General features: G+C 42.1%; 2 protein-coding genes across 2 annotated transcripts in view; both read right to left on the bottom strand.

Annotated features, from left to right (window-relative positions):
• The window catches only part of STAB1 (stabilin 1), a 57,048-nt gene extending 45,197 nt beyond the window's left edge, over window positions 1–11,851 (bottom strand). Inside the window, exons 1-9 of the mRNA XM_009891283.1 lie at window positions 11,675–11,851; window positions 7,543–7,679; window positions 5,936–6,051; window positions 4,650–4,735; window positions 3,473–3,542; window positions 2,474–2,569; window positions 1,912–2,028; window positions 970–1,166; window positions 239–297 (exon numbers count right to left, since the gene is read on the bottom strand). Of these exons, the coding sequence (XP_009889585.1) occupies window positions 239–297; window positions 970–1,166; window positions 1,912–2,028; window positions 2,474–2,569; window positions 3,473–3,542; window positions 4,650–4,735; window positions 5,936–6,051; window positions 7,543–7,679; window positions 11,675–11,851 (1,055 nt within the window). The remainder of the gene's footprint in view (window positions 1–238; window positions 298–969; window positions 1,167–1,911; window positions 2,029–2,473; window positions 2,570–3,472; window positions 3,543–4,649; window positions 4,736–5,935; window positions 6,052–7,542; window positions 7,680–11,674) is intronic.
• A 10,735-nt stretch (window positions 11,852–22,586) lies between these two features.
• Window positions 22,587–27,342, bottom strand: part of NISCH (nischarin) — a 26,858-nt gene continuing 22,102 nt past the window's right edge. Inside the window, exons 17-20 of the mRNA XM_009891282.1 lie at window positions 26,477–26,630; window positions 25,754–25,882; window positions 25,106–25,267; window positions 22,587–23,982 (exon numbers count right to left, since the gene is read on the bottom strand). Of these exons, the coding sequence (XP_009889584.1) occupies window positions 23,354–23,982; window positions 25,106–25,267; window positions 25,754–25,882; window positions 26,477–26,630 (1,074 nt within the window). The 3' untranslated portion in view covers window positions 22,587–23,353. The remainder of the gene's footprint in view (window positions 23,983–25,105; window positions 25,268–25,753; window positions 25,883–26,476; window positions 26,631–27,342) is intronic.

Raw genomic sequence — 27,342 nt, 5'->3', positions numbered from 1 at the left:
CCCTCTTCTGTCTCTCAGAGAAGCTCCACCTTTTCTTGGTAACACACAAAGTTCTCAGCGAAGCTTTCTTTGGTGTTGGGAGGCCATTCTGCAAAAATGATCCTAGATCTGGCAATATTTCCTCTCTAAGGGGTAGCAACTCCTAGGTGTTTGGCTCCAGAGGACCAAATGAGGTCTGGTTTTTCTTCCCTCAACTTCCCCCTTCCCTGTCAATCTGCAACTCCAATTCATTTCTTACTTAAGGACCTGAGTGAGAGTAGAGCCAAAGACATAGCCCTCAGAATCAAATGTGGACAACTGTGAGCAAACAAGAGTCATACATCTCCCTTTTAATGACTGATTATTAACTGATAATACTCTACTACTACCACCAACTTGGGGAACTACATCTCCAGTTCACATCACAGACGATTCTGCATCTTGTGACCCACATGCCAAAATTTACAATGACTGATGTAAAACTCTCTACTTTCAATGGACTTGTTACAAACAGGCTTTTCTCAAAAGGTGACTCTGGCCCATTCTCCTCAGTTAACTCTCAGTTTCTTCAAAATTCAGCTCATTCAAACTTCATTCTAACTGCAGAATAAGCCTCTTTAATAGCAATCTTTAAACCGGCTTACGTAGGATTCCCCTGGGAATTAATTTCACACGTGGAAGTCACATCACAGAAATACTGCCGGCAATCATTGGGAAATACAGAACACTCAGACGAAGGAGTTCTCCTCCTCATCCCAGGCTTGCAAAAACAAGATACCTAAGGGAAGGCAACGCAGTGATTATAAAGCTGCATTCATCATCTTTTACCCAATAAATTACACTACAAAGGAGCTGTCTGGTTTCCCTCTGCAAAATCTAAGGCAAGGAGAGCAGATTTGACCAACACAATGGTGAGGTCATTTGAAGAACTTCTCTCCTGGCCATTTTTCAGACCCTTACAGGTTGCTGATCTGCTGTTATTGCCCTTACCTCTCCTGGACGTCTGTAAACACAAACTGTAGAGTTTTCTGGGCAGCCTCCATTGCTGTCAACACAAGGGTTTATGGGCTGGCAAAACTTCCCATCTCCTTGAAATCCTTCTTTGCAGGTACATTGATACTTTCGTGGTCCAAGAACCTTACACGTAGCGAAGGGTGAGCACGGAGAAGCAGCACAAGGATCCTGAGCTGCAATTAAAGAGATGAGAGGAGAGAGTAACGAAATTTCTATTTTCAAAACAGCACTTACTACAGCACAGCAGAATGCAAAAGGCCTGGAGAGAACTGAGTATAAGGAATTTATACTATTAAACTTCTAAAATTTCCCAGGAAAATAAAATAATTTCAGACAGCAGACGTTTTGGGTTTTTTGGTCTGAGGAATTTGGATGACACATTCTTCATGTTAGTTCAGTAACAGAAGTGCGAATGACAGAGGATGCTTAGATTTACTTCTGAATTTCCATCATATCTGAGGATATATGAAACTGCAGTTTGGTCAGCAAAAATTGCATAAAGCCAGTGAAAACAGAGCTATCCATAGCTAGCTAATCACACGCATTTTATTTTACTGACTTTCTTTTAACAAAACCAATTCACAAACTTAAATTTGAAATCAGTGACGAAATCCTCCAATTACACGTCTTATTATTTAAACTGGTACAGACTCACCAATATCCCAGTTAGTCAGTACATACTTTTAAGTGAGTGCTGGATGGAACCTGCAACTCTAATTCATTTCTTGCTTTCAGGACCAAGTGAGAGGGGAACCAAAAACTTACCCCTTAATCTTAAAGAGGTTCGGAAAAAACAGGTTCTTAAGCCTCTGCAGTGAAATAGGCATTGTGTTCACAGTGATCAAATTCATCTGGAGATAGTAGTGCAGTAAGATTTTTCCACATGGGATCATTTAGGGTCACAGAGAAGTTTCTCACCTTGGCAAGTGCTCCCGCTTTTTCTGTAGCCCGGCTTGCAGTCACACATTGCTCTCCCATCCCTTACCACACATGTGCTGTTGGCCTCGCATGTCACACCTTTGCAAAGGGGAAGTTCTGGAATCACACAGCAAAGAGAGTTTCCCTTTGAGCATGCAGGGCACCGCTGAAAGATACAACTTACTTTACGAAATATCTGGAAATGAAGTCAAATGTGGTTTCCAGAGGCCCCAAGCTGGCACAAAAGCTAGGGGATACAAGCAGTGTGGACAGCTCTAAATCACTGGCAGCCTAGGTAGCGAGGTCCCGTAAGGCTTAGAGAGAAGAAAGAGTCGATCTGGTTTCCAGAGAAGGAACAGAGGCACAAGGAGATGGCACATCTCAGCCACTGTCACGGACTGACCCCAGCTTTTCCCTCTGTCTAGATCTCCAGTCCTCAGATCACCTTCCCTCTACATTCCTAAGTGATTCATTGCCCCCCAGCTCCTTCTGGGACGCATGCATCCAAGCCCATATAATAGCTTAACTCTAAGAGCCCCTCTGCAGCTACCAGTGTATTTACCTTGGTCACACCTGGGGCCAGTGTAGCCTCCATAGCACGTGCAGCTTCCATTCCCAGTGACGCCACTGTTGCATTCCCCGTGAACACAGTCACACACTGCAAGGGAAGTCCAGACAAACTTGACCTTCAGCTACAAGGCAGTGCATAGGGCTCCAGACATACATCGGCCAACTGCCCTGGGACACCCTGATTTCCCACCAATAATCCACAGCAAATGTAGCTCCTTTAAAGAATAAGGCAATGCCAGTCAGAGTTTAAAGAGGGCAAACTGCACGTCCTGGGCTCCAGATGACAGTGAGCCCTGTAAGAGCAGCCCTGAATGCAAGATCTAGACCAGCTTTTCAGGCACGTGTTTTAACTTCCCACTCCTCTAAGTCTCCTGCAGCCGATGTGGAAGGAGGCAGTATATGAGAGCCTACCACATTTGTGATCCCAGCACTGGTGTCATTGTGTGAGCACAACCACCAAGATCACACCTATCTCACCTGTGAGGACACAAGGCAACCAGGAGCTGGTCAAAAAGGGCTCCTTTAACAGCCAGGCTGCACCAGTCATAAATTGCTTCCAAAAATGCCATATATGAGAAGCAGAACTGTGTGTATTAATTTTGTAGGGAGGGCAACAAGGAAGAAGCTGGGAGACAAGTGGGGCAGTTACAGGAGTTTGGAAAACAGTTGGGAAGTGAGTGTGGGTCACTTCAGGGATGTAGGTAACAGCCTGGCTAAAAAGAGAAGGGAAAACTGAGATAGCCCTGGTAAAGGGGGAGGGAGATTTACCATAGGAAAAATGGACTGATTTGAGTCAAAGACTGAGAATCATTTGTGTAATGCGACAGTGGAGAAGAGCACAAAGACAAAATACCAAGACACCTGCTATTAAACACTGCCAGCTGGCATCCCTTCCTCCTCTCCAGCGCCCTTCTTCACCCAGCCTTCCCCCTCCTCTTTCCTTGCTCTCAGGTATTTTTGTGGAGGTTTCACCTGAATTACTCATCCTTACCTGACTGACAGTCTGGGCCAAAATGATTTTCATCTTGACAATCCTGGCAGGCAAAACCACTGTATTGCTCCTAGAAGAGCCCCAAAATGTCCCAGATGTTATTTTTCTGTATCGTTGCATTGATTCACACATTGTTATAATTCAAAGTCTCTCCCCATTTCTGATTTTCTGTGACTGCTGAAGCAATACAGTGAAGAAAACCGATCTGTTCAGTGGTCTAGTAGTATCAACCAACCCCCATGGCAGAGAAGATCACAGCGTAAGCCAATGCACAGGGGGCACGCAAAACCCCAGCGAAACCCTATTGGGCATTGAGGAAACTGATCACAAACAGACAGGAATGTACCAGCTGACTTCTGATATCTCTCTGAAAAAGGAATTTGGAATCCACCAATGTCAATAGGACTTTTGACATTGATTATACAGAGCTTGGGGAACTTTAGCATATATTTGAATTGATACAAGGTGTCTTTGAGTCAAGTCCAAAAGTAGCTTTCTCAAAGAAGGGCCCAGGATGTAGGATTCTAGCTTATCCCTTCACAATGCTATTAATTAAAGGTGCTGTAAAAGCATACAGTTCACAAGAGAAAGTTTCAAGTCTGACACTGATCCATTAAGCTAAAAATTTTAGAAACACTGCTCTATAAGATTCAAACGCACAGGAATTGTTTATGGTTTTGTTGTACAAAGTCTGGAGCTGTAAAGAAAAAAATAAACATCTGCCCTAAATTCTCTTTTTGGTTTCTCTTGCTTTTCCTCAGAGAATGTCCTGGTTTGACATGACAGAGGAGGAGGATCTGCCAGCCAAGGTGCAGAACCGATTCATCTGGGAAGGATATGGCCCAAGTCTGGAAAAGGTGCAGCTCATTAAGAGCCAAGTATCTCAGGGCCTCTTGCAGCCACACACACACACTGATTATTTCAACTGATCAGAGGGTTAAATCCATGCAATTCTTTCTTCATTTCTCCCTAGAGACCCATCCCAACTCCATACCCTCACCAACAGTGTCTTAGTGCTATTGCCAAACACATCAAACCTCCAGGAAAAGCTGGAGCGAAAGCAGCTGCTAATGACCTTCCAGGCAGAAGGTCAGCCTTCAACCAAGGCATCTGCACAGGTACTATACAACTCCCTCTGACAAAAGCACATGACCCTCAGAACAAATCATGCACTTACCTTGCAGATGCAGGTCCCGTTTTGCTGTATGCCATCCAAGCATGTCCCATGGCCACTGCAGGGATTTTGAGAGCCACCCGGACACTCTAGCAGGCAAGAGACAGGCCAGACAAGATCAGATTGAACAACCAGCACTGCATTCCCCTTTCCATCTCCTCTTCCCCCAGGCACTCCAGTTGTGCAAAAGCAACGGCCTCTTCACCAGCAAAGTCCCTTCCTGCTTATCCAATACACTTAACACTGGCCCAGAGCTGGTAAGCATGGCCAGGAGTGGCACCAAGGAGCAATTTGACTGCTAGCTAAGAAAAGCCTTTTATTAAAAGTCTAAGGAAAAGTCCCAATGGGCCATAACTAACTAAATTTTAGCAAAGGCACAGAAACATGTTTTGAGGTTGAGCCATTGGTGCTAGCATCAATGACAGGAGGTCTCAAACATCTGAGGGCAGTTCTGAAACTCAGGACAGGTGGGAGCCTGCTTTGCAAAGATACTGAGCATTTTCAGCTTTCCCTGACTTCATGAAGAGCTGAGAATGTGCTCAGACAAACATGGTCCACACACCTTTGGAGTGGGGTACCTCCAAATTCTGGGGACTATTTCTGAAAGTTTTAGATGTGCAATTCCTCTGATGAAGCCAACTGCTTATTCAAACCACTTCTGCGTGAGAACAGGCTCAAGCTCTCAAACGACTTCCTATTTTCTGCAGGACTGGAGCATATCTTTCCATATTCCAGCAGTCAGTCATATGAGAAGTGTTTAGCTTAGTAGGTCTTGCGTTTGGAATTCTGACACAAGACAAAACAAATTCTCATTACCTGGCATAAACCTGAGTGGGAGCTTTGGGATGGTTATTTTCACCTTGGGTTGCAATTGCTAAGTATTTTCTGTGGTTGAATGGCTGACTAACTCCAGACTACACAGGAGCACACGTGGCACACACACTGCAGACTAGAGGGACATCAGAAAGAAATATCTTCCTCTTCCTTTGGAAACTTTCTTAAAGAGGAACAAAAACATCCCTTTCCAAAAGCTTATTTTTAAAGAAAAGACAAAAGGAAGTTCCACCAAAGGAGGTTATGTTCTGTGTTAAATGTAAGGATTCAACTCATCTGAAGCAGAGATTCCTTCCCCATTATATTCTGAACCCCCCAGACAGATAACAGAGACCTTGTGAGTGTTTGAGGAATAATGAAAATTAATCACCTCAATGCATATTTAATGCCTCCTATTAAAACTGGTTTGACTTACTCAACAGCTAGAGATTGTCATAAAAAGATGAAAAACTTACCATAGCACTCCGTACCCCAGAATCCCGGACAGCACTTTTTCTCCTCAATTTCCTTCTTACATATGTGATAGCACCCTGGCTGGGAAAGGGTAATTTCTCCTAACTTGACAGTGTATCTTAAAAAGAACAATCCAAGATTTATGATTACAACACAAACATACCACACGCATGCTGGAGGGTTTCTAAGCAATCGCACTGCAGCGCACTGAACTCTGAATGGAAGGAAGGGCACTCGTTTCCTTTGCCATACATGCACATAAGAGTTTGCACTAGGGTTATGTCTTCTCTAAGGATGCCCATTGATTTGAGCCTCAAAGATTTGTCACAAGAAATCTGCCAGGGACTGAATATAAGTCAGGACCTTGGGTAGTCTGAGAGCATCAGGACAGAAACCTTGGATGCTGGAGGGTTAGACAGCATAGAAACAAAGTTAGGATCTCCAGAGGGACTCAACATTCAACTTCACACCCAAAATAACCCTGAAAGAACAAAGTCTCTTTGTAGGACTTGTCCCGTTCTGTCTTGCACTTCCAGATTGGGATGCTGGAAATTTGGATTTAATAGCTGTGTTATTCACAGATTCTCTATGCAACCTTGGACAAAACCCTTAAATCCTCAGAAGCAGCATCTTCTTTTCAACACTTCATCCATCATCTCTACACACAGGTTAAGCCCTTGATGGCAGTGTCTCTTGTTCTGCTCGTATGAGGGACAGAGCTATTCATGGAGTCTGCCCAATAACCACCATAAGAGCAGATAACATTCAGAAAAGCTGCATACACTCACATTATTCTTTCACTTCATTTTATTTTTGGCACAACATCCTTCCCAAAAGGAACTTGGAAATTGTCTCAATAGCACTGCCGCTTTGGCTTCAATCTGACTTCTACGTGTGTCTGTACAAAAACTGCTATAAACTTCAAAACTGTTACAGCTATTTTTAAAGTATTTCAACAGAATAGTGAATCACAGAAAACAGTAGACAATGGAGCTACATATTAGCTGTTAACATTCACTACTGAATAGATACACAAACAATAATCTATAGTGTTTCATTTTTTAAAAACTTCCCGGTAAATTCAGTTTTCCTTCACCCTTTTCCTATTAGAGCCAAGCTCAACTGGATAAAAGCAAGGAACACATGAACAAGCAATTGTCATAAAGCAAAGTAGGAAGGTAAAAAGTTCAGACGATTACTGCTGCAAGCTGGGAGGATACACAAGGGAAACTATCATTATGTTATTTTTTTAATAATCCACTATGGGATTCTGTGCCTGAAACAGGTTTCTATGCTAGACAGACCTCTGTTAAGTTGCTACAGCAGGGGTAGCAAACTCAAGCTGTTTAGGGCAAGTTAGAGGTAAATATCATGTAATTTGTTCTGTGTATATAGAACCTTATGCCCAGCAAAAAGTCCGTTGGATCTGCAAGGAGACAAAGGCAACAATAATAGGGGCCATAAATCGATTTTTATGCATCTAAAACCAAAACCCCTTGGATCTTTAGAGCTCGGAAAACACACATATGCTCTCCTGAAGGCACAGACACTACCACTTGCATAGCAGGGTCACACCAAAACCTTAACGTGGTTAGGAAATAGGCCTTACCTGCAGTCCCTCACTCCTAATCCTTGGGTGGTCTTTAACCAGCCTCTTGGACACAACGTTTTAGGCGCTACAGCACAAGCAGTACACGCTGTATTCAAGGTAAACATCGTCTTGATATTGCATCGCATGGATTTTAACTTAAAAAGGAAAAACAGAATGGAAATAAGCCCAAAATTGAGTTGTTACCCTAGCCGCTCATCTTGCCAACCTTTAATATGTTTACATCAACATTACACCATTCTTTAGATACCAATGGGGAGGGCAGTGACCAGTACAGCTGCTGGGAGGTACACCACACACTCATACGGGCTAAACCATCACGCCATGCTGCTGCGTGCTGCTCTGCTTGGATCTCAGCTAGAAGGCAATAGGGCAGATCACAGCTATCTTATCTTTCCCCTACGCCTCACAGCAAAAATTCTAACAATTTCTAAAATAATCATAACTGTGCACTGTTAATTTAAGCTGATCTTTTGCAAACATGTGGTAGTGGTATGTGAGGACAAGCCCTATATTAATAACCCTTGCCAGAAGACACTGAATTAAAATGCAACACAGTGTTTCTGTTTTCCATGCCATTGATATGATCCAGTTCACTGCTGGGTTCATTGCTGTTTCATGGGTCTGATGAACCAAGTGCATTAGTTCGGTCTATTTCCCAGAGCCCAGGAGCTGCTCACACAAATATTTCTCATAGCAATTGTCTTTGGGAAGGTGCGAGGGGCACAAGAGTGGATTAAATGAAAGGTGCTCTATAACTCTCTGACCACCTGGATGGCCCCTGATGCTTTGACCCTACATGAGAAGGACCCCATAAACACTGGCAAGAAGATCAGGCTTTAGGATTGGATAATTCACATGGCTGGTGGCAAATTCAGCACGAGTCTTTCCACCCAACCAAAATAACTTTAGGGGTTCAGGCTTCCTCACAGGGCTTTTCTGTAGCCCTGTACCCACCAACTCTGCTTCTCCAAACGGAACACAGACAGAGCAGCTGAAAAACGTACGGCCTCAGAGCAAATAATCATCATCATATGCCAGCTTGTCATTAAAGCTCATGATTTTACCTCAAAAGGGTTCCCTTGTATTCCTAAACTCCTGGAGTCAAGCCACTGCACGGAAACACCATTGCTCATTTTAAAGAGAGACAACGTTTGCCACTGATGATGGCAGAGAAAAGATGGGAGGCACAAGCTGTGTTTGCCCCAAGAGGTTACTGACTGGAAAAAAAACCCCACAGCTCACCTTAACTGTGCCTCTACAGACACTGTATTTTCTAATAATAAAATTATTAGATCAAATTTTGGGAGGAGGCCTTTATCTGGGATTTTTAAAGCCAATCCTGAACAATGCTGTTAATGCAGCAACTCTCCTGTGCCCAGAACTCCCTGGTTTTGATTCCCATCAGCGATCTCAGCTTTGCTTCCTCTGAACTTAAGCCCAAATGCATACATTTGCCTCAAGGCAAGGGAGGAAGCCCGTGGCTTCCCATCACTTATCAACAGCTCAGGAAGGCCCTCCCAAATGATAGCCAGCAGACCCTGTCAGGAAAACCTCCTGAGAGATAACCCTCAAGTCCCAGGTCCGCAGGGACATCTCCCTGGAATGGTTTCCTGATTCACGCCCATGTTCCCTCTGCCTGGAGTTGTTGAGCTTTTTCTCATCTTCATGGATCCACCTTCTGCGGCCATCTGTGCAAGAATGCTGCCCAATAACGAAAGTGATTCCTTTGGCTGCGGTGGCCCCTCACACAGATATTCGTTTCTAGTCATGCATCTGGGGCTTTCCTTACCATACTGTAACCTCCACTTCCTTTGGTGGTGGAATCCCCAAGGAACCTGTTATGTTAAGGACTCCCTTCTTTGCATTATAAACAACTCAAACCCAATCTGAGATCCACCAAATCCACCTATCCATGTCCTGTGAGCACCGGCTTTACTAATTTTATCCAGCAGGACAGAGATCAGCTTTGCTGTTCCTTACGTTTCCACCACACTGGCACACAGTACTATCAGAGGAGATTTCCCCTTTTTCATGGAGCAAACCAGAGAAGACAGTCATTATGGATGGATAAACGAGGTGGTACCTCCGGAGTACTCTGTCTCAAAGGACATGTGGTGCCATTGATGGGGTAGGGAAGAAGCCCATCCAATCAGCTGATTCAAGTACAAATTAGGCCTCCAGATTAAAGATAGGCTTTGAAAGGAGCAAACCGAAGCCAGGTACTTGATTCTGACAGAACGGTACACCTCCTGCCTTTCTAGTCCCATCAAATTCCAGCTTTAACCTCCACTGAGACAATGACTCAGAAAAGAGGAATGGGAAGACGCCCAAGGAAGAAATACAGAGGTGGACATCTTCCCATGACTTATGATGTTAATGCTGTCAGAATTACCCCACAAACCTTTATCAGGTGTCTGAGCCACCCTACCTGCATGAAAAAGACCACACAAACTGTAGAGCACAAAACACTAAATTAAAATTCTCCAATCTTCTATTTCATCTTTACTTCCAGGCATCCGAGTTGGCTGTCAGACACAGTTAGGCCATTAAATGTGTTCTCTGTCATGGTGGTGGAGGAAGACACCATTATTCACACATCATTCCATTTTCCTTCTCTTCCCTTCATCGGTGTGGCTCCATATCTAAATGGAGATGGAAGCTGGGAGAGGAAAAGGGCTGTCACTCCTCCCTGTTTGCATCTTTAATTACTTGCAGGCTTCTAAGACAAGATAGTTACTGTGGAATCCCCCCTACCCTATCTTCCCGGTATACTTCATGAGCTTTAGGCAGCTTTCCAGTAAGATCTTCCTCTTTTTACAAGGAAATACGCTTGTGTCAGCAGCAACAGGAGGGAGAAAAGAGGAAGAAAACAGCTGCATGGAAAATAATTAAAAAAAAATATTCCCTTCTTATTTGAGTGACAGAACTGATGAAGCAGTCATTTTCTGGAGTGTTTTTCTTCTTAGGAAAGCAGAAGAGGGAATCGAAGCACATGAATGCAACAGTCTGGACACCTGAATTTTGGAGAGGATGAAAGATAGACAGGAGTTCGAGTCAGAGGTGGCTCCTGGAAAACAATGATGCACTGCTCCCTTGGACTCATCTGTGACTGCTGTTTCTAAGTTTGAAGATGGTGGAGAGGAAGCAGCAAGAGGTAATGTCTGTCCCTGTGATGCAGCAATGCTGTCTGGTGGGGTGACAGTCAGTGAGGTGCATGGTGGCTATGTCAGGGAAAGGGGGGGAAAACAGCCACCGTTCCGATCAGATGATGTTGTGAGCTTGGACTGTACCAGTCTTCGGTTACAAAGCAACAGAAAAGGAAGACTGGTGCTCTCAAACAGCTCCAAAATTAAAGGAGAAGCACATCTTTAAGCAGAAGACATCTAGCTGTAGCCAAAAGAAATTAAGAGCCAAGGTGCCTCAGTCCACACTGAGCTCTGTCGTGCCAGGGCTGGACTGTGCTCTCTCCCTGCACTCAAACACATGCATCTGCATGAGCAGCCACTGCCCTCTGTGCTTAGACGAGACATATCTGAGCTTCTGGATGCTGCAGTGTTTCCTTTCCTCCTCTCACTCAGGACACAGATGTCCCTTCTCAAGTGCTCATATTTCTCTTATTCCACCTCAAGAGAATAAGCTGAGAAGTGTTTTTAAAGGACTAGTTTCATTCTCCTCATTCTTGCCTTTTATCTTTTCTTCCCAAACTGTAACACAAATCCTTCTGCACAGCAAAACCTTAAGGAAGTAAAAAAAAAATGCATTTGGACGTCAGTGTTCAGCTCCAACAATCCTGGGAGCCAGTTCTGGAAACAGTCATTATCTAATGAATCACCAGGTTTCCAGTGCATTGGCCCTTTAAAAAACAGAGCTGTAGACACATGCTTGAGTCATTACAGTCATGCACCTCCCCAAGAAGTTCTCAATAACACTAGCTGAACAGACCAGTGGCTCCTGGACACAGAAACTCTTCACATTTGTCCAAGGAAGACACCTTTCAGCACGAGGATGAACAATCAAGCTCAGAGATCACATAACACAAGATCTATTTTTGCTCTGGGTGTTTCCCACCATCTCAGCTGCAGAGCACTGGAGGCACTGGGATGCAGGGAGCACTCCCCTCATTTCCCACCTGCCTCCATTCCTCCTCCAGCACAGCCTGGGACTGGCCTCCCAGCCGCAAAACTTTCACGGCTCTCACATCTGCTGCATCTTTTCCAACCCATACCAAGACGTATACAAAAAAGAAATCAGGCTGATGGATTTGCTGGCATGTTTGAGCCATCAAATCAGAGTCCTGAGGTAACATTGCTGAAAAAAAGCTAGCACAAAATCCCTTTTCTCTCTTGATGGCCCCTGCAAGGCTCCTGCAAGCCAACAGAGGCCTCTTGTGGAATCACAGTACTTCTATTGCAATCTGTCTGGTCCTGTTTTACCTCAAACCAGGACACAATCAAATCCAATGGCCATCCTAAACTATTGGAGAAGACTTCCTTAGACCTTTATTTTTCCTCACTCCCTATTATACCCTTTCAAATGTTTCTTCTCTTTCACCAAAAAGAGGGAACCTTTTTGGGAAAAAAACCTCCAAAAGAATGTTATTTTTCCTGGATTAAACAAACTGCTCCAGAGGTGATTCAAAACATTTCACTTCTCTATGAGTGAGTACTCAATACCCGATATTTTAACTGTTGCACACCAAGACTGACACCTCAGTGATTATAGAAATTAACAGTGTCTCAAAGTCAGGAGACCAAAATTTCCACTTACACCAGCTGAAGATGCAAGCCCATGCCTCTGAACGCACTGCTATACTGGAACCAATCTGCCTGGAACTCACGCCTCTAGACAAACAAGAATCACCAGTACAGACTCTTCTTCAAACCATGTTTGTGCACAAGTCACCCTAACTAACCTACAGGCCCAAAGGTTCACGCGCTTCTTATCTTATTTGTATGCTTATTAGGCATTTATGGCCCTTTTACAAGAGGGTCTATACAAAAGCTTCCACCCAAGTTCTGACACTGAAGCACCTTTTCAGTGCTCTGGCTTTTTCTAAATCAACTCTTCCATGCACCTTCCTTAGCACAGGTCTGTCCGCTCCCCATAAGGCCCCTCTTTGCCATTTAAGACAAGACAACCCTTCCATAGCTCGGATCCCCAGGGAATAAGATTTCCAAATGCCCCACACAGCTCATGACTTTGTAGGCCAGTTCATTCCTCCAACAGCAGGACACAAGAAGGGCGATGGCAGAAGACAAAATAGTATGAATTGGTGTGAATTCTAACCTACAGAAAATGGGATGCCTCACCGTGGAGCCCAGAGAACAGATCTACAAAGGCATCATACATCCACCTAGATGCTGCTGTTAAACACAAGGACGGAGATCAAGGAATCCAAAGAACATCAACAAAACTGAAACAAAATTGAAACAAAATGGAAGGTATTCCACACTCCTCACTGGGGAGCTGAAGGCATTTACCCTGTTGCAAAGCAACAAGTTGATGAGATTTTAAATATTTTTTTATAAAATTCTCTTGGGAAACTCATGGACCTGTCCTGCCAGATACTAAGCTCCCATCACACGTAGCAGAAGACAAAGATGCTGACTATATTCCTTTCATATTGCTACTTTTGCATTCTTTGCTGAACATAAATACAAATTTAATCTGATCTAAAACTCAAGCAGCTCCCTTCTACCTTATTTTTAGTTCCTCAGTTTAGACTACACACATACCCACACATAAGCAGAGAAGATATCTTACAGTCCTAAAGTTTAATTATGGATATTATTCTGCACCTAACTAAATGTAAATGAAATAAGGAGTTTTAGGGAGGGCTACTTCATAACACACAACTGTCCAAATATGAAGAACTGTTCAATGAACATTTAAACAAAGACTCTCAGACTTACCTTCTGACTCTGGCAGTCAGCTGTGGGAGTGAAGCATGCCGCTAAGACGAAAAACAGCAACCCAGGAGGATGCATTTTCTTGCTTTTACAGCTAGGACCCTTTCTACAAAAGGGGTGGTGATAGAGGCTGCAATTTCTGTAAGATAAGACCGCCTACTAAGAATCAGATCCAAGACAAACCAGAGGTTAAAAGTAAACAGGGAGAGAGCATTTTCGCACTGTGCTCTTTGGCTGCAAAGCCTTCAGAAGTGGATCTGTTACTTCTAGCACTACATCTGAATCAATACCACCTTTTTCTTTCTTTCTATTCTTTTTTAAATGCACAAACAGAACTCCTTAGTAAAAGGTTTACTCAAAACAGGAACATCTACGGATTTCCTCTTACATATCAGTTCAAAACAGAAGGAAGGAAATCCTTAGTTTTCAACTAATTGGAATGAAAAGAGGTTAACTGTATGCTTAACTGAAGGCAAATCCAACGGGCAAACTTAAATACCATGAATTCATAAAGGGTAAGTTAATTTCCTTTTACCACTGATGTTAATATGTCCACAACACCTCAAACAGAAGGTAGACCATTGCCTATCCCAAAGTATGCATGAACAAAGCAATGAGAGTGACGTGCTGCACTTCAGAGCAATAATGTAAGCACACCTATCAATCAATCAAACGCTTTGGGTAGGCTTTGATATTTATTTAAAGTATTTGAGTTTCTCAGCAAGAAAAGCATCACATTTTACAGGTGCTATGGAAGCAGTGGCAAAACACGTAATTTTCCAAACACTCTGCTGACAGCTTGATGAATCCAAGGAGCACTTCAAAAGCACTCAGAACAGGAAAAGTCCTAAAATGGGATTAAAAAAACCCCAACATGCTAGCCTGAGCTATGGTGTGCCACTCAATTTCTCCGTTTGAAAATTACAAACAATCACGACTGATTATGGACAGATTTTACATGGACTTTGTCTCTCTGCGCTGTCAAGAGAACCCACTGTAGTGAGCAGTCTAAAGACTGCTTCCGTTAGTAACAAATCCTACTGAGCAAGGAGGGATCTTTTCATTTTTGAGCCATTAATGCTACATGAAGGCTCCTAAATGAAACCAGGATAGGAAGCTACTCTTGTGTTTACATAAATAATTGACAGCTTTAATATTTTTTTGCTCCCCCCCCCAAAGATACACATGCTAATATATAAAGTATATAAGAACTACTGTACTTACCAGTGCTGTTAATTGTGCTTTACCTCTTCCTTCATCCTACAGAGACAGTCAGCATGATGAACAGCAAGCACTATTATATATCCTGCACTAACAGGAAGCAGATAAGGCACACAACCATCCACTGCGACCCATGTGAGAAGTACCAGCCCACAACTCAATCTGACAACTCAGCCTGCTTGTCCCATTACAGGACAACGGCAGCTCTGGGACCATCGGTGCCCAAGAGATGGCCACTCTGCCAAGGTCAGAGGGTTCACACAGCTCTGGAAACCATTTGGTACCCTGCAGATCTGTGAAATGAGGCAGAGGCAACATAGCTCAGACCAGTTCTGGTGGGATGGCAAAGTTGCAAATGGACAATGGGGACATTCTTGTAGAGGGGGACATTAGTAGGGAAGCTGTACAATGTTGTCTTTACCTACAGTCGTGGTAGGTACATTTACATGGTAGACTGGCCATGTAAACAGAAAAATGAGACTGCTTCTCTGCTCCATGCTACCTGTTAGGCATCCACAGCTAAACAGGCAGCCTAGAAGGATGTTGAGTGTTTGTTGATAGGTTTTCCAAGGGCTAGCTATATGACCTAGGGTTTAAGTTGCCAGTACTGAGCATCCACAGAAAGCTGATAAGCTTTTAAGGTGAAAACAGCTTACCCTGAGGCACTTGAAGAGGCATGGGCATCTTTCCATGAATCTTCAGACTGTTTTCTAAATGACTCAACACTGAAAATGGTACGGGGGAAATAGGGCGTACAAAGATTGATTCCAAGGCTTTCCACTGCTGCTTATTGTCACTGTATCTGACCTACTGCAAGGAAAGTAGGAAGGGAAGGAAAGGGAAGGGAGAGAAAGACTTGGTGAAGTTCCTGTCTGAATTAAAATAAATCAGATTCACAGCAACATCAAAAGGATCACAGCCAGCTTCCTTATCTGACCATACCTCATTTAAAGGCAAGCAATACAACTGCAATATACAAGCTAAAAATGCCAACACTGGGCAGCATCATTGTACAGCAGCAGAGCATAAACTGAAAAATTAAAAGGTCATCTGTCATCAGACGCTGCTTTCCTGATCAAGCAGCACAGGCAGTGTGTTCCAGCCGCTGCATATCAACTGCTCTGAGAGAACGGAAACTTACTTTGCTGATCACTGCTGCTGGATCCAAACCTGCATCAACTTTGGATCTGCATGATTCTTGAAATTAGAAGGAAGGTGAAGCACCAACCGCCTCCAAATTAACGGGTAGCCAAGAGCCATTCATAATGCTCAGTGCACAGCGGCAAGATGCCAATGTGCTCGCAGTGGCAGTCCAGTTTGCATCCACCAAAGATGGCAACACTGGCATGGAAACAGGACAGGCAGTAAAAGTGGGTGAAATAAACACAAATTAGTGCTCCACTCACACTGCTCCTGTTCTCTTCTGATAGATGGATTGCTCCTAGGCACATGGATGGATTTTCTCATGGACAACATCAATACAAAGCTTATGCCTTAGAGGCAAAATGCATTGGATCAATTTTTTAATTCCCCTGTTTTGTCCAACACCCTTCACAATTGTCAATAAATAAAAAAAAACAGTTCCCTCACTCATTTCTATAAGAGACAAGCTCATATGCACAGGCTTCTGCACAAAGCATTTCAATCCCTCAAAGTCCCACAAAGCAAGACCTTGAGATCTGTCAGAGCTCAACATTGGTCCAGAATTTACAGAGGAAATACCCAGTAGTGCAATAAGAATGAAGCCACAGGACTTGCCATGTCACTAGCAATTAAAGGAATATGTGAGACAGGAAAACTGGGAAAAGAAATCACCTTCATCAAAGGGAAAATTTATAGGCAAGACTTGTAAGGATCTGATGACAAAGCATGCAAATGGCCCTGTGCAGGGTAGAAGGGTTTAATTCACATCCTAGTCAATGTTTGATTGAAACAGGATTGTGCAAATACAATTTTAAAATTTACAGTAGGAGTTGTCAACTGTCTTCCAGTGTGTTTATCTGTGAGGTTCAGCACATGGGCTTTTGTTTGTTTTGGAAAGTGTCTTCTGCCCACACGGCAGAAGAAAGCTGGTTTAGCAGTTGAAGTCACAGACGTGGGTGTCAGAAGAATCATCTTCAATTTCTGGCCCTGACACAGACGACTTCTACAGAACACTAATAATTTACCTTGTGGTCTCAATCTCCCAAATCATCAGCAGATTGCTGGCAAGCAGCAATGCTCAAGATTTTTTCCTCATTCAGTCTTTTTGCTTTATGCATTGATGAAAGGTTGGGTCCTCTAAAGTAACTTATCTAAGACTTCGTTAGGCATTGTTGCTGTGAACATATTAACATTCAGAATTGAGAAACTGCTGGCAAAAACTACTGAACCTGCTCCATGGGAAAAAAAAAATAAATTGCCTGGGTAAAGGCAAAGGATACAGCAACAAACCCTTCCAGGCCCCCCCTGCCTGTGTCACACACTGCATTTTAAAATGCTGGGTCACCAGCCCTTCTCTGAAGCGCGTGCAGCCCTAGCTGGCTTGGGCAATTTCCTGCTATTGAAATCTTTTGTTTAAGCAATCTTTACAGAAATTACAGAGCCAAGACAAATGATTTACCATCCAGTCTACCTTGCCACACAGATTCTGTGGGAGCTGACTATTCCGTTACATCCACAGTGAGAAACAGACTCTCGTTCCACTCTTCTGGGAAAGCTAGGAAAGAACATAAAGTCTCTTCGCTCTGAATTATAAGTGTGTAGGAAGGCTGTAAGTCTGAAGAGGTACTAGGAAAGGATTAAACAGACCAAGCCAGAAGTGCTGGTGTGGAGGAAGAGGGCCAGCTGTATCGTACTTACTGAACACACACTGAGGCTCTTGGTGAAGAGGGTAGGACACAATCCTACTTTTTTGGTTTTTTTCTCTTGGCAAGTTGGAAGGAAACAGAATTTTAAAGTTTGCTGATAAAACTAAAATAAACAGAAGGGTCACACAGCGAATAAGAGTTTGTTTATCTGTGTCTCACACATGCAATGGTCCAATTCCAAGCAGACAGGTAGAGCTGCCTGGGCACTATGTTGTCGTGCAATTCAGGAAGAAATTATCAAGGCTGCGCACATCCTGTTAGTTCAAAACCTAGAAGGGCAGCAGTACAAATATAAATGGTGTAAGTCCTGGCATATTTATTGCTATCGACTCCCAGTTCCTTTACACACACTCCTGCAGTGAAAGCCGGCTACATATTCCCATCTCTTGGTTTTACTTTCGTACCTTTCCCATCTATTAAGCAGTGCTCTGAGATTGTACTGGGAGTCAGGCACTAAATGCCCCACAGATATTCAATATGTATTAGATGCCTGAACAAACAGGCTGAGCTATTCAAACTCAGCACCTGCTCACATCAGCATGACTAAAAAGGCAGTGTGTTTTCCCGTGGTGGTACTGCTTATCCTTCAGGTGCTGCTATCTGTAAGGGATATATAATAATATAAGCCTATAACGTGCTTGACTAAAGCTACAGCCAACAGTTTGCCCAGAATTGCACTGAAGCACCTGCCTGAGAACAGCGCCATGGAGCCGAAAGCTGGGATCCCACTGTCTCAGCATTTTCAACAACCTTAGAGGCGACGGGAGCTCTCATCATTCCCTCTCAGAGACCTTACGGTCTGAAGCACAACGCCTTAGTGCCCATCTTACTACCTCTGACTATTACCTTTTACGCACCTATCTAGGTGGGGTTTTTCCAGTGTTGGCCACAGTCTTTCTTTAGCACCTTCATGGTCTAATGAGTTTCACAGTCCCCCTTTTTCCACATCAATTTTTAGATTTCCAAGTTACAAATGCCATTCATTATCCAGTAGAGAGTAGGAAACAGAAGTTTGTAGTCTGTCTGCTCTGAACCACAACTTCATACTTTTCCTCTTGTTGCTGCTTCTCTGCCTACAATTTGGTACATTTGAAGGTTAATACCGCAGAAGTAAAATTTTTGATCAGAGACATTCAAGCAAGAAGCAGCAGCATTTTGTGGTACTTCGATTTAAAAAGAAAAAAAGAAACTCCTTATCAAAGCTGATGAGCACAGGAAGACAAGTCAAAGGGGCTGATGTAAATACATCAGCGTTCAGTACATTACAGCCAGGCAGATCACAGAGTACTGTAAAAGCAGCATGGGAATGGACACAAGACAGACAGGATGCAGGTCGCGCTGTCATTTCTTCTTGCAAAGAAAATACAGTTTAGCTCAGGTCAGCACCTCATTTACTTTCCTTCCTAATAAGATTCATTTACATCTTTTCAATTGTAAAACAAGGGAAGTTCTAAAACCTTTGGCCAGATCCTCAGCAGATGACACTGAACGTAAATAATTGCATAGGTCTTCCCAGGGTGGTACACATCTACAACTGCTGCAAAGCCAGACTATGGAAGTCTAAGATGGCTTAGGAGATACTTTTCCTGAAAAACATCTCCCCACCTGCCTACGCATGCATCTGGTCACAATTTTAGCTACTTAGTTATTGTCTTAATGTTGAACAAGAGTCAGAAGCTACAAAAGATTTGAGTATAAAGAAACAGAAATACACACACAGGGCTCCCTAGCACTCTTGCAAAAACAGAGAAAGAAATCAAGACTGATTTATGTGACCACAACCACTTACAAAGCTACTTCATTTCACCAAACTTGCTGTAGAAACTAATTGCGTAAAGCTCTGAGAAATCTTTATGAAGAGTGGTGGTGAATGGAGTTAACTCCTGTTGGTGGCTAGCCACAAGTGGTGTTCCCCAGGGCTCGGTACTGGGGCCAGTTCTGTTTAATATCTTTATCAATGACCTGGACGAATGGATCAGGTCCATCCTCAGTAAGTTTGCAGACAATACTAAGCTGGGCAGGAGCGTTGATCTGCTTGAGGGTAGGATGGCTCTACAGAGGGATCTGCACAGGCTGGATCAATGGGCTGAGGCCAGTGGTATGAAGTTCAACAAGGCCAAGCGCCAGGTCCTGCACTTGGGTCACAACAAGCCCATGCAGCGCTACAGGCTTGGGTAGGAGTGGCTGGAAAGCTGCCCCGTGGAAAAGGACCCAGGGGTGTTGGTGGACAGCCAGCTGAATGTGTGCCCAGGAGGCCAAGAAGGCCTACGGCATCCCTGCCTGTATCAGGAATAGTGTGGACAGCAGGACTAGGGAAGTGATCATCCCCATGTCCTCGGCACCGGTGAGGCCCCCGCTCAAATACCATGTTCAGTTTTGGGCCCCTCACTACAAGAAAGACATTGAGGGGCTGGAGCATGTCCAGAGAAGGGCAACAAAGCTGGTGAGGGGTCTGGAAAAGAAGTGTTATGAGGAGCAGCTGAGGGAACTGGGGGTCTCTAATCTGGAGAAAAGGAGGCTGAGGGGAGACCTTATTGCTCTCTACAACTACCTGAAAGGAAGTCGTAGAGAGGTGGGGATGGACCTCTTCTTACTAGTAACAAGCGATAGGACAATAGGAAACAGCCTCAAGTTGTGCCAGGGGAGGTTTAGGATGGATATTAGGAAAAAGTTCTTCACAGAAAGGGTTGTTAAGCATTGGAACAGGCTGCCCAGGGAAGTGGCAGAGCCACCATCCCTGGAGGCATTTAAAAGACAGGTAGATGTGGTGCTTAGGGACATGGTTTAGTGGTGGTTTTGACAGTGTTAGGTTGATGGTTGGACTTGACAATCTTAAAGGCCCCTTCCAGCCTAGAAAATTCTGTAATTCTACAAAAAATCCGCCAATTCATAATGTTCAAGATGAAGGATTGTGCATTTTCAAGAAAAAACACATTTAAATAAATGTCTAAATTTAGAAACAAAAGATTACATTAGGATTAGAAAATAAAAACAGGCAGTTTAGCATTGCTCTGAAATGAACAGAAATTTGCACCCACAAAGCACTGTAATTCCAGCAGGTTTTAACACAGGCCAAAGAGCAGGGGATCAGATCTGGTGGCAGAAGAGAGGGGGACTTCTTGTTATGGGTTTGGTTGGGTTGGTTTTGGTTTCTTCCCAAGTGAAAATGCACAAGAGCTAAAGCGTCAGGGAAGACACTTTACTTTGCATAGCCCATGCTTTGCCTAGCAGAGTATAAAAGACTATTTATTGAAAAAAATGCCCTGAAAATAAACAATTCTGATAGCACCATAGATGAGATACTTAATGGAAGAATTAAGAAATATAGCAGTATGTATCCAATGAATTATTGAACATTTTGTTTATCTTAAATGTGATTAGTGTTTACCAAGATCTCCAGGGGGAATTGTGCCTGTTTCCTGAATTAATAATCTGATCCAAACGAATAGATTTAATGTTTCAAACAGCTGTGGACTTAAAAGAATTTCAAGTTTAATCACAGCCGTGTTCTTGCTGCAATAAAATCTGAAAAGAGACCTTGACTGCTCACACTATGTAACAAGCAGGGGATTATTCTTGTTTATTCTAATACACAGTTCTATGATACGCACTAGCGTATTAAAATATATTTGAACAGTTGGGCTTTACAAAGGATGCTTAGAAACAGAACTTGGGGTCTATCTCAAGCACAAAGCATCCCCCAGGACAGGCTTTGCAAATAAAACAGAAGCAGAATTCACTTATCCAGAAACAATGAGTACAACCCCTAGTATGAGCGCAGAGGTATCTATTCACATTGGCTCAAATACTAGGCAGTTCCACAGGACTCATTACAGATGCTCTTTGCATTCACTTAAACCATAAACTGTATCATAAATAATCTGTTCATGTGGTAATTTCTCAAATGCTTGCAGATTGGACTATAAGAGAAGCCCACAGCAACTCAAAAGTGTTACCTACAAGAATTACAAATAAGTGATTAACAGAGTTACTTCAGGAAGAACTAAGTTTTTAATTTGTTTATCCCCATGATTTTTATTTTAAAAGTTAGTTTTTTTCCCACCTAATGACAATTAAGCTTAAATGAACATAAATATCCTTGAGATTTCAGGAAATAGAAGACCTATAAAATACAGGAAAACTTAGTTTTCCCCAAGAAAAGTTTTTTTCAAAAAGTTTTCCCCTACTTTAACTGTTCAGCTTGTTCTAAGCCTAAGAGGGGCTAGGTTTCCTCTGCTGAACTGTACACCAGAGCAGCACTCAAGTAATACTCCTCACCTCCTTGGTTGTTTAGAGAACTCCACTGCATCCTGCAGTACAATTTGATTTTTGCTACCTTTGTCTGTCATCCTTGCACTGACTGCAACATTCCTTACATCTGGAGCCCAGAGAGCACAGCCAACCTCCAAATACTCCACTGAACCACCACATTCCCAGTACCACTGTGCACTTGCAGTTCTTGGAGAAAACTCAGAACTTGTTTGGACCAGGCCGTGAGCAGTCTGCTTGAAGTTCTCCCCTGTTCTGAGCTTTGACTGTTAGACCTCCAGAGGTCTCTTCCGACCTAAAATTTTCTTTTTTTTTTTTTTTTTTTTTTAAAGGAGCATCAGTTTTAAGGAACATCAGTTGGCACATACGTGTCAAAACAGTTCTTCCCTTCTTAACCCCTGTGGACATAGGACAGCCTTTTTCAAAGTCTCAGTATTTCTCTTCACAATAGTGAGTAGGGATTCTACTTCATGGGGGAGGCTAAAATTTGTTGGGCCCAGTAATACTCAAGTTAAAGACAACATCTTGGAAAGAAATTCCCTAATATTTGATGAAGCAAAAGTACTTGAAATAAATCCTCCTTAAATTGTGTTTAGAAGCTGCAGATCCTCAGTTTCCATGACTCAGCTCTCTTTCTGGACCAGTACAAACTTGCTATAGTAGAATAAGCTATTTTCTTCTTTCATCTTGCTGCGCATTTCATACCTTACAATACACTCTAGGAACACATGTGCTGCTGATATTGTATCCTGCAAACACAAGACAAACTTGAATAAAGACAAAGCCAAAAGAAAACTGTCAAATTACACTTTATTTGTACTGACAAAATAGGCAAAAGAAAGACTTTGTGTTCAGAGATACAAATTCATTATTTGCTGACAAAATGCTCCTATATCCATATTGGGTATTTCCACTTTCAGGACGATACTGAGTGGATCTTTAACAGGCAATTCTTTATCTTAGGATAAGGAAAAAGAATGGCCATGAAACTAATTTTATAGGAAAATGTCACCTACTTGTGGCTCAAATTTTACTGCTAAATTCGTGATTGGCAGCAAATAATTACGTTCGGCTTCAAAGGAAAACATATGTAAAATTGTAAGATCATTAAATAATAAGCATTAGCAGCATACCCAAAATACTTCTTATACAAAGAACATTGCACTTGAACATACACAAGCATTTACCCTTATTTACACATTAGAATTTGTATAGAACAGAAGACTGATATATACAGAAAAATAGCTGAAACCTTAACAGCCCTAGGCGACAGCATATCTAGTGTTGACTCCTTAATTTTTCCATACAGTTTCCCAGGATGTCTCATGATTTTTTTTGCACTATATACTATTGCATAAAAAATAGACTTTACAAGAAGTTCAGTCCCTAGTTAACACTTCAGAATATTTCTATGTACTAGTAAATGTTCAGTGCACTAGGGAACAAGGGAGTCCAGGTCAGCTCCTTATTAAAAAAAAAAAAGGACAGGTGCTATCTATTTAAACACTGTGCTTTACCTTACCTTATAATAGATACTGAAATCACTTAGCTGTGCAACAATTAACCAGTGAGTTCCAAAGGCAGTTCCCTACCACACAAGATCTCCCACTGTCTTGCAAGCAATGAAATTAGTTTCTCCCTGCTTTCTGCACTTGGGATAAAGATGTACCACTGGATCTCTCTGCTCCTACTGCCTTCTTGTTTAGCATTTACCTTCAGGGCACTATCAGTTTCTCCAAAGTGATCCAGTGTTAAATTCTGCATCAGATCCTGATTCTGAACATCATCAAACACAAATGTGAGGGCCTGTGGATACGTCTGATAACCCATCAGTACTCTATCTAAATCCCGAATTCGTCTTCCATCTACAAGCTGATACTTATCTCTCTTTGGTGGTTCCTTAGCAAATTCAGGTAGTGGGTAACTGATATAATCTTCATCAAAGAGGAACAAATCAGAGCTGGTTAATATAAGTGTTTTCGGTTGAAGTGAACTAGTGTTTTGGGCAGACTCTTCGACATGATTTACTTGAAACACCAACACATACAGAAGGATGTTGAGGGATTGAAGATTAGTCAAACCATCCATCTTCTCTGCCACTAGAAAAGCAAGGTCCCCAATTTCCTCTTCATTTGGATAAATAAATTTTACTCTGCTAGAGTGAATCAGTTCATAATTCTCCATTTTTCCTGCAAGAAACATACATTATTATACTTCCATTTAGTACTATACAATACTTTCTTAATGCATTAGGATAAGCAACAACTTTTGACAGTTGGCTGCAGCTGGAAGATTTCAAGTTTTATATCTAGTCATATATGGTTTTACTCGTATACAATATTGGAATAATTTTATTTAGATCGCAGATCTCTACTGGAGTCTCTTGCATTACAAACACACTTTTCTGCAAGTCTTAACGACATAACTAGTCCAGGGTGATGGCAGAAGAGGTTAAAGGAAATATAGCTGGATTCTCATATCAGATTATCCACCTCCCTACCAGCTGACCTCCTCTCCCACCTTCCCACTCCCCAGTTCTGAACTCATTGAAAGCATCATCAGATCACTGAACGTAAAAAAAAATATCTGCTTTTAAGCAGAGAGAAAAGGCAGAAATTAAAACAACAACAAAAAAGAAAAAGACGACTCTACACGAATTGCTTTTACATCCCTAGTGGATGAGCTCATTCCTCTGCTCCATGCTACATTCTGGAGTGGCAGGAGGTGACCCTGCAGTCCCTTACTCCCTATAAGTTAAGTACTGAAATACAACCTAGTCAAGCTTGAAGGAAGCACGCCCACTTTTTTTCGCGTAAATCAATCGATGTAATAAAAGTTATGACTTCCCAAACCTTGCACTTTCTGAGCTTACACAGCTTCTCCTTAAAACAGTAACAATAACAACTATTCTTCAGGAAAATGTCATTTTGTGTCATGCCTTCAGCTGGCTTCAGAATTCTAAGCAAAAAAGTTTCACCTGGTATTGGAATTGAACCTAACATACCTTAAAAAAAGTCTAGTTTTCAACTTCACTACCTTCTCAGGAATGACAGGATTCTTTTATTTGACCAAGTGAGGAAAAACGTAACCTTCAGACTTTGTTACCTTCACTGTTCTTTCAGCCTCACCTGTAAAGACTTGTAAGTCAAACTTGCAGTGGGAGCTACACTAGTACACATCCGAAAACACTGTATAGGAAATGCTGTTTTTGCTGGACTCAAGAAGCCATCACCAACTTCACATCAGTACACTTTAGATGATGTTCTAAGCACGATGCCTAAATAACAATGACATGTAGAAAAGACCACTCACCTGTGTTTTTACTCCCAAATTCAGAGTAGAAGTCTTTATCTACTGGCTCAGGCGAAGGTGTGCGTGCAAGCAGTGACAGAACTGCCATAAGCTGCTGTATGAAGGTGTGAGTGTTGTAACTGTCTCTTGTCAGGCAGGTGACTATATGATCTGCAGAGTGTCCTGAAGAGAAGCCAGAATATAAACCACTCACAAATCTGTACGTGGCATTATCATAATTTCTTCAACCAACATGCAACTGCAACCAAATTTCTTGCAAGGATTATTTCTCCTGAAAACATGCATCATTATTCAGAAAGCTTTCAAATCCTTGGAAACAAACAACAGAATCCTTAAAAGTCCCACAAAACCCAAAGAATATAATTTCTCTTGATTTAAAATATGATGTACTTACAATTTAACAGTTCTACTATTGCTGTAGGCGGTCAACCTTATTATGATCTTATCGTTGTAATACATCTTACAAAAAAACTGCCCTCAGTTTTCTTTGTGACCCTTGTTATATGTAAGATCACTTTAAATCACTTCTACATGGGAGAATTCTCCCTCCATCGAGGTCTCAACACAATTGAGAGACAGGAACCCATCTAAGACAAGACTAAAAGACAAAACAGAACTGGAAAAGCTTAAAGCACAAGATGTACTCACCAGTAATTCGGAAGTATTGGTCAAACAGGCCAACATTTACTGATTGCAGGTCGTTAAGTTTTAGCACAAAGCAGCGAGAGAGGTGGAAAGAACTATTTTCACAATTGGAGTTTTCTTTGTTCCAAAAATCTGTTGACAAAGGATATATGATAAAGTCAAAAGCAAAAAAGGATTCTTCTTTTCCTAAGAATAACTTTTATATTAGCATCTTATACCTGCATCACACTTGAAGGAAGAAATTTGGAAGGTGAGAATACTGGCTAATAATTTCTGAATCAACAAATACAACCAAATCTCTGTTAGCATCACTCCTTGAAGTAGGTATCACATCACAGATTTAAATCAGGAGATGCATTAATAAACCACTTGCATGAATAGAATGCGCACCATGAGTTTCATGACCATTCACTTGTCATTTTGGTTATGAAAGGGCCTTTAGCTGCCCAGGTGAAGCTAGGGAATATGAAATGACATCTGGGAAAAGCACAGATACAATGGCATATGGAAGGATCTGTTTAGAAAGCAGCCATGACTCAAGACCCCGTTTTTTAACATAAAAGCCTCACGCAAGTACTTGGCATACAGCAAGCTATGCCATTCACTCCCTCAACGAGGAACTCCAAGTAGGAGTATCAACCAAAACTGGTACTTAAACTGAAGACAAAAAACACAGACAGGGATTAAGTTGGTAGCCTTATTAATGGATCAAAATAACTATCTTACCTGACTGGTGCTCATTAGTATGAATGAAAGAATCATCCAACAGAAAGTAAATGGCTTTTGTTGAGAGAAGCACACAAGCCATCACTTCCACACTGGGAGTCTTGTAAAACAGAACTGAAGACCACATGAGATGTCTCAACTCTTCATTTTCCACCTGAGATGTAAATTGTATTTCATGAATCACTTGCACACTTTGATATTTCAGATAGTTTCCATTGCCTCAGTGGCACCTTTAGACTACTAGGAAAACAATTTCAAAATCTGAAGCATCTGAACACGATATAGTAAAAGAACAGAAGTTCACCTCAAATCTGCTAAACACAGCAGCTGAGGCAAGCACAATAGCAGTCTACTGAAAATGTCTTGTGTTTAATATCAGAAAATTATTCTTCTGTATGGTCTAATTATTCCTTGTTTTCTGACCAAAACTACAAAAGAAAAAAAATCTAGTGCACAAGAAAATTTCTACAAACACTGCAGAAAAAATTTTAATCAACAGATAAGCACTGCCTCCCAAGCCTCAACAAGTCTACTGAGCCTTCAGATGCTACTTAGGGGTTGGATTCAGAGATCCTTAAAGAGAGAGGACAGAAGCACAGCTTGCAACTGCTGTTCCAACTTGGCATCTTCCCAGCTCCTAGCTTGATGAGCTTACTGTGAATCCTCAAACGAGTGACATGCTTTCTTTATCAGCTTCTCCTGGTGTAAAAAGAGAAGCACAACTTATAACTTGTACTTACTTAAAAGATTTGGAAGTGAGGTAAGGGAATAAAAAGATGTCTCTATTCCTCAATAAACTTTTCAATTGACATTTGTACTCAGACCACAATGATTTATCACTTAAAAACTTACATCATGAATTTAAA

The sequence above is a fragment of the Charadrius vociferus genome, unplaced genomic scaffold, assembly GCF_000708025.1.
Source record: "Charadrius vociferus isolate BGI_N301 unplaced genomic scaffold, ASM70802v2 scaffold758, whole genome shotgun sequence".
In the NCBI taxonomy this organism is placed as follows: Eukaryota; Metazoa; Chordata; class Aves; order Charadriiformes; family Charadriidae; genus Charadrius; species Charadrius vociferus.
The sequence above is the reverse complement of the archived record's forward strand: the minus strand, read 5'-3'. Positions and strand labels throughout refer to the sequence as shown.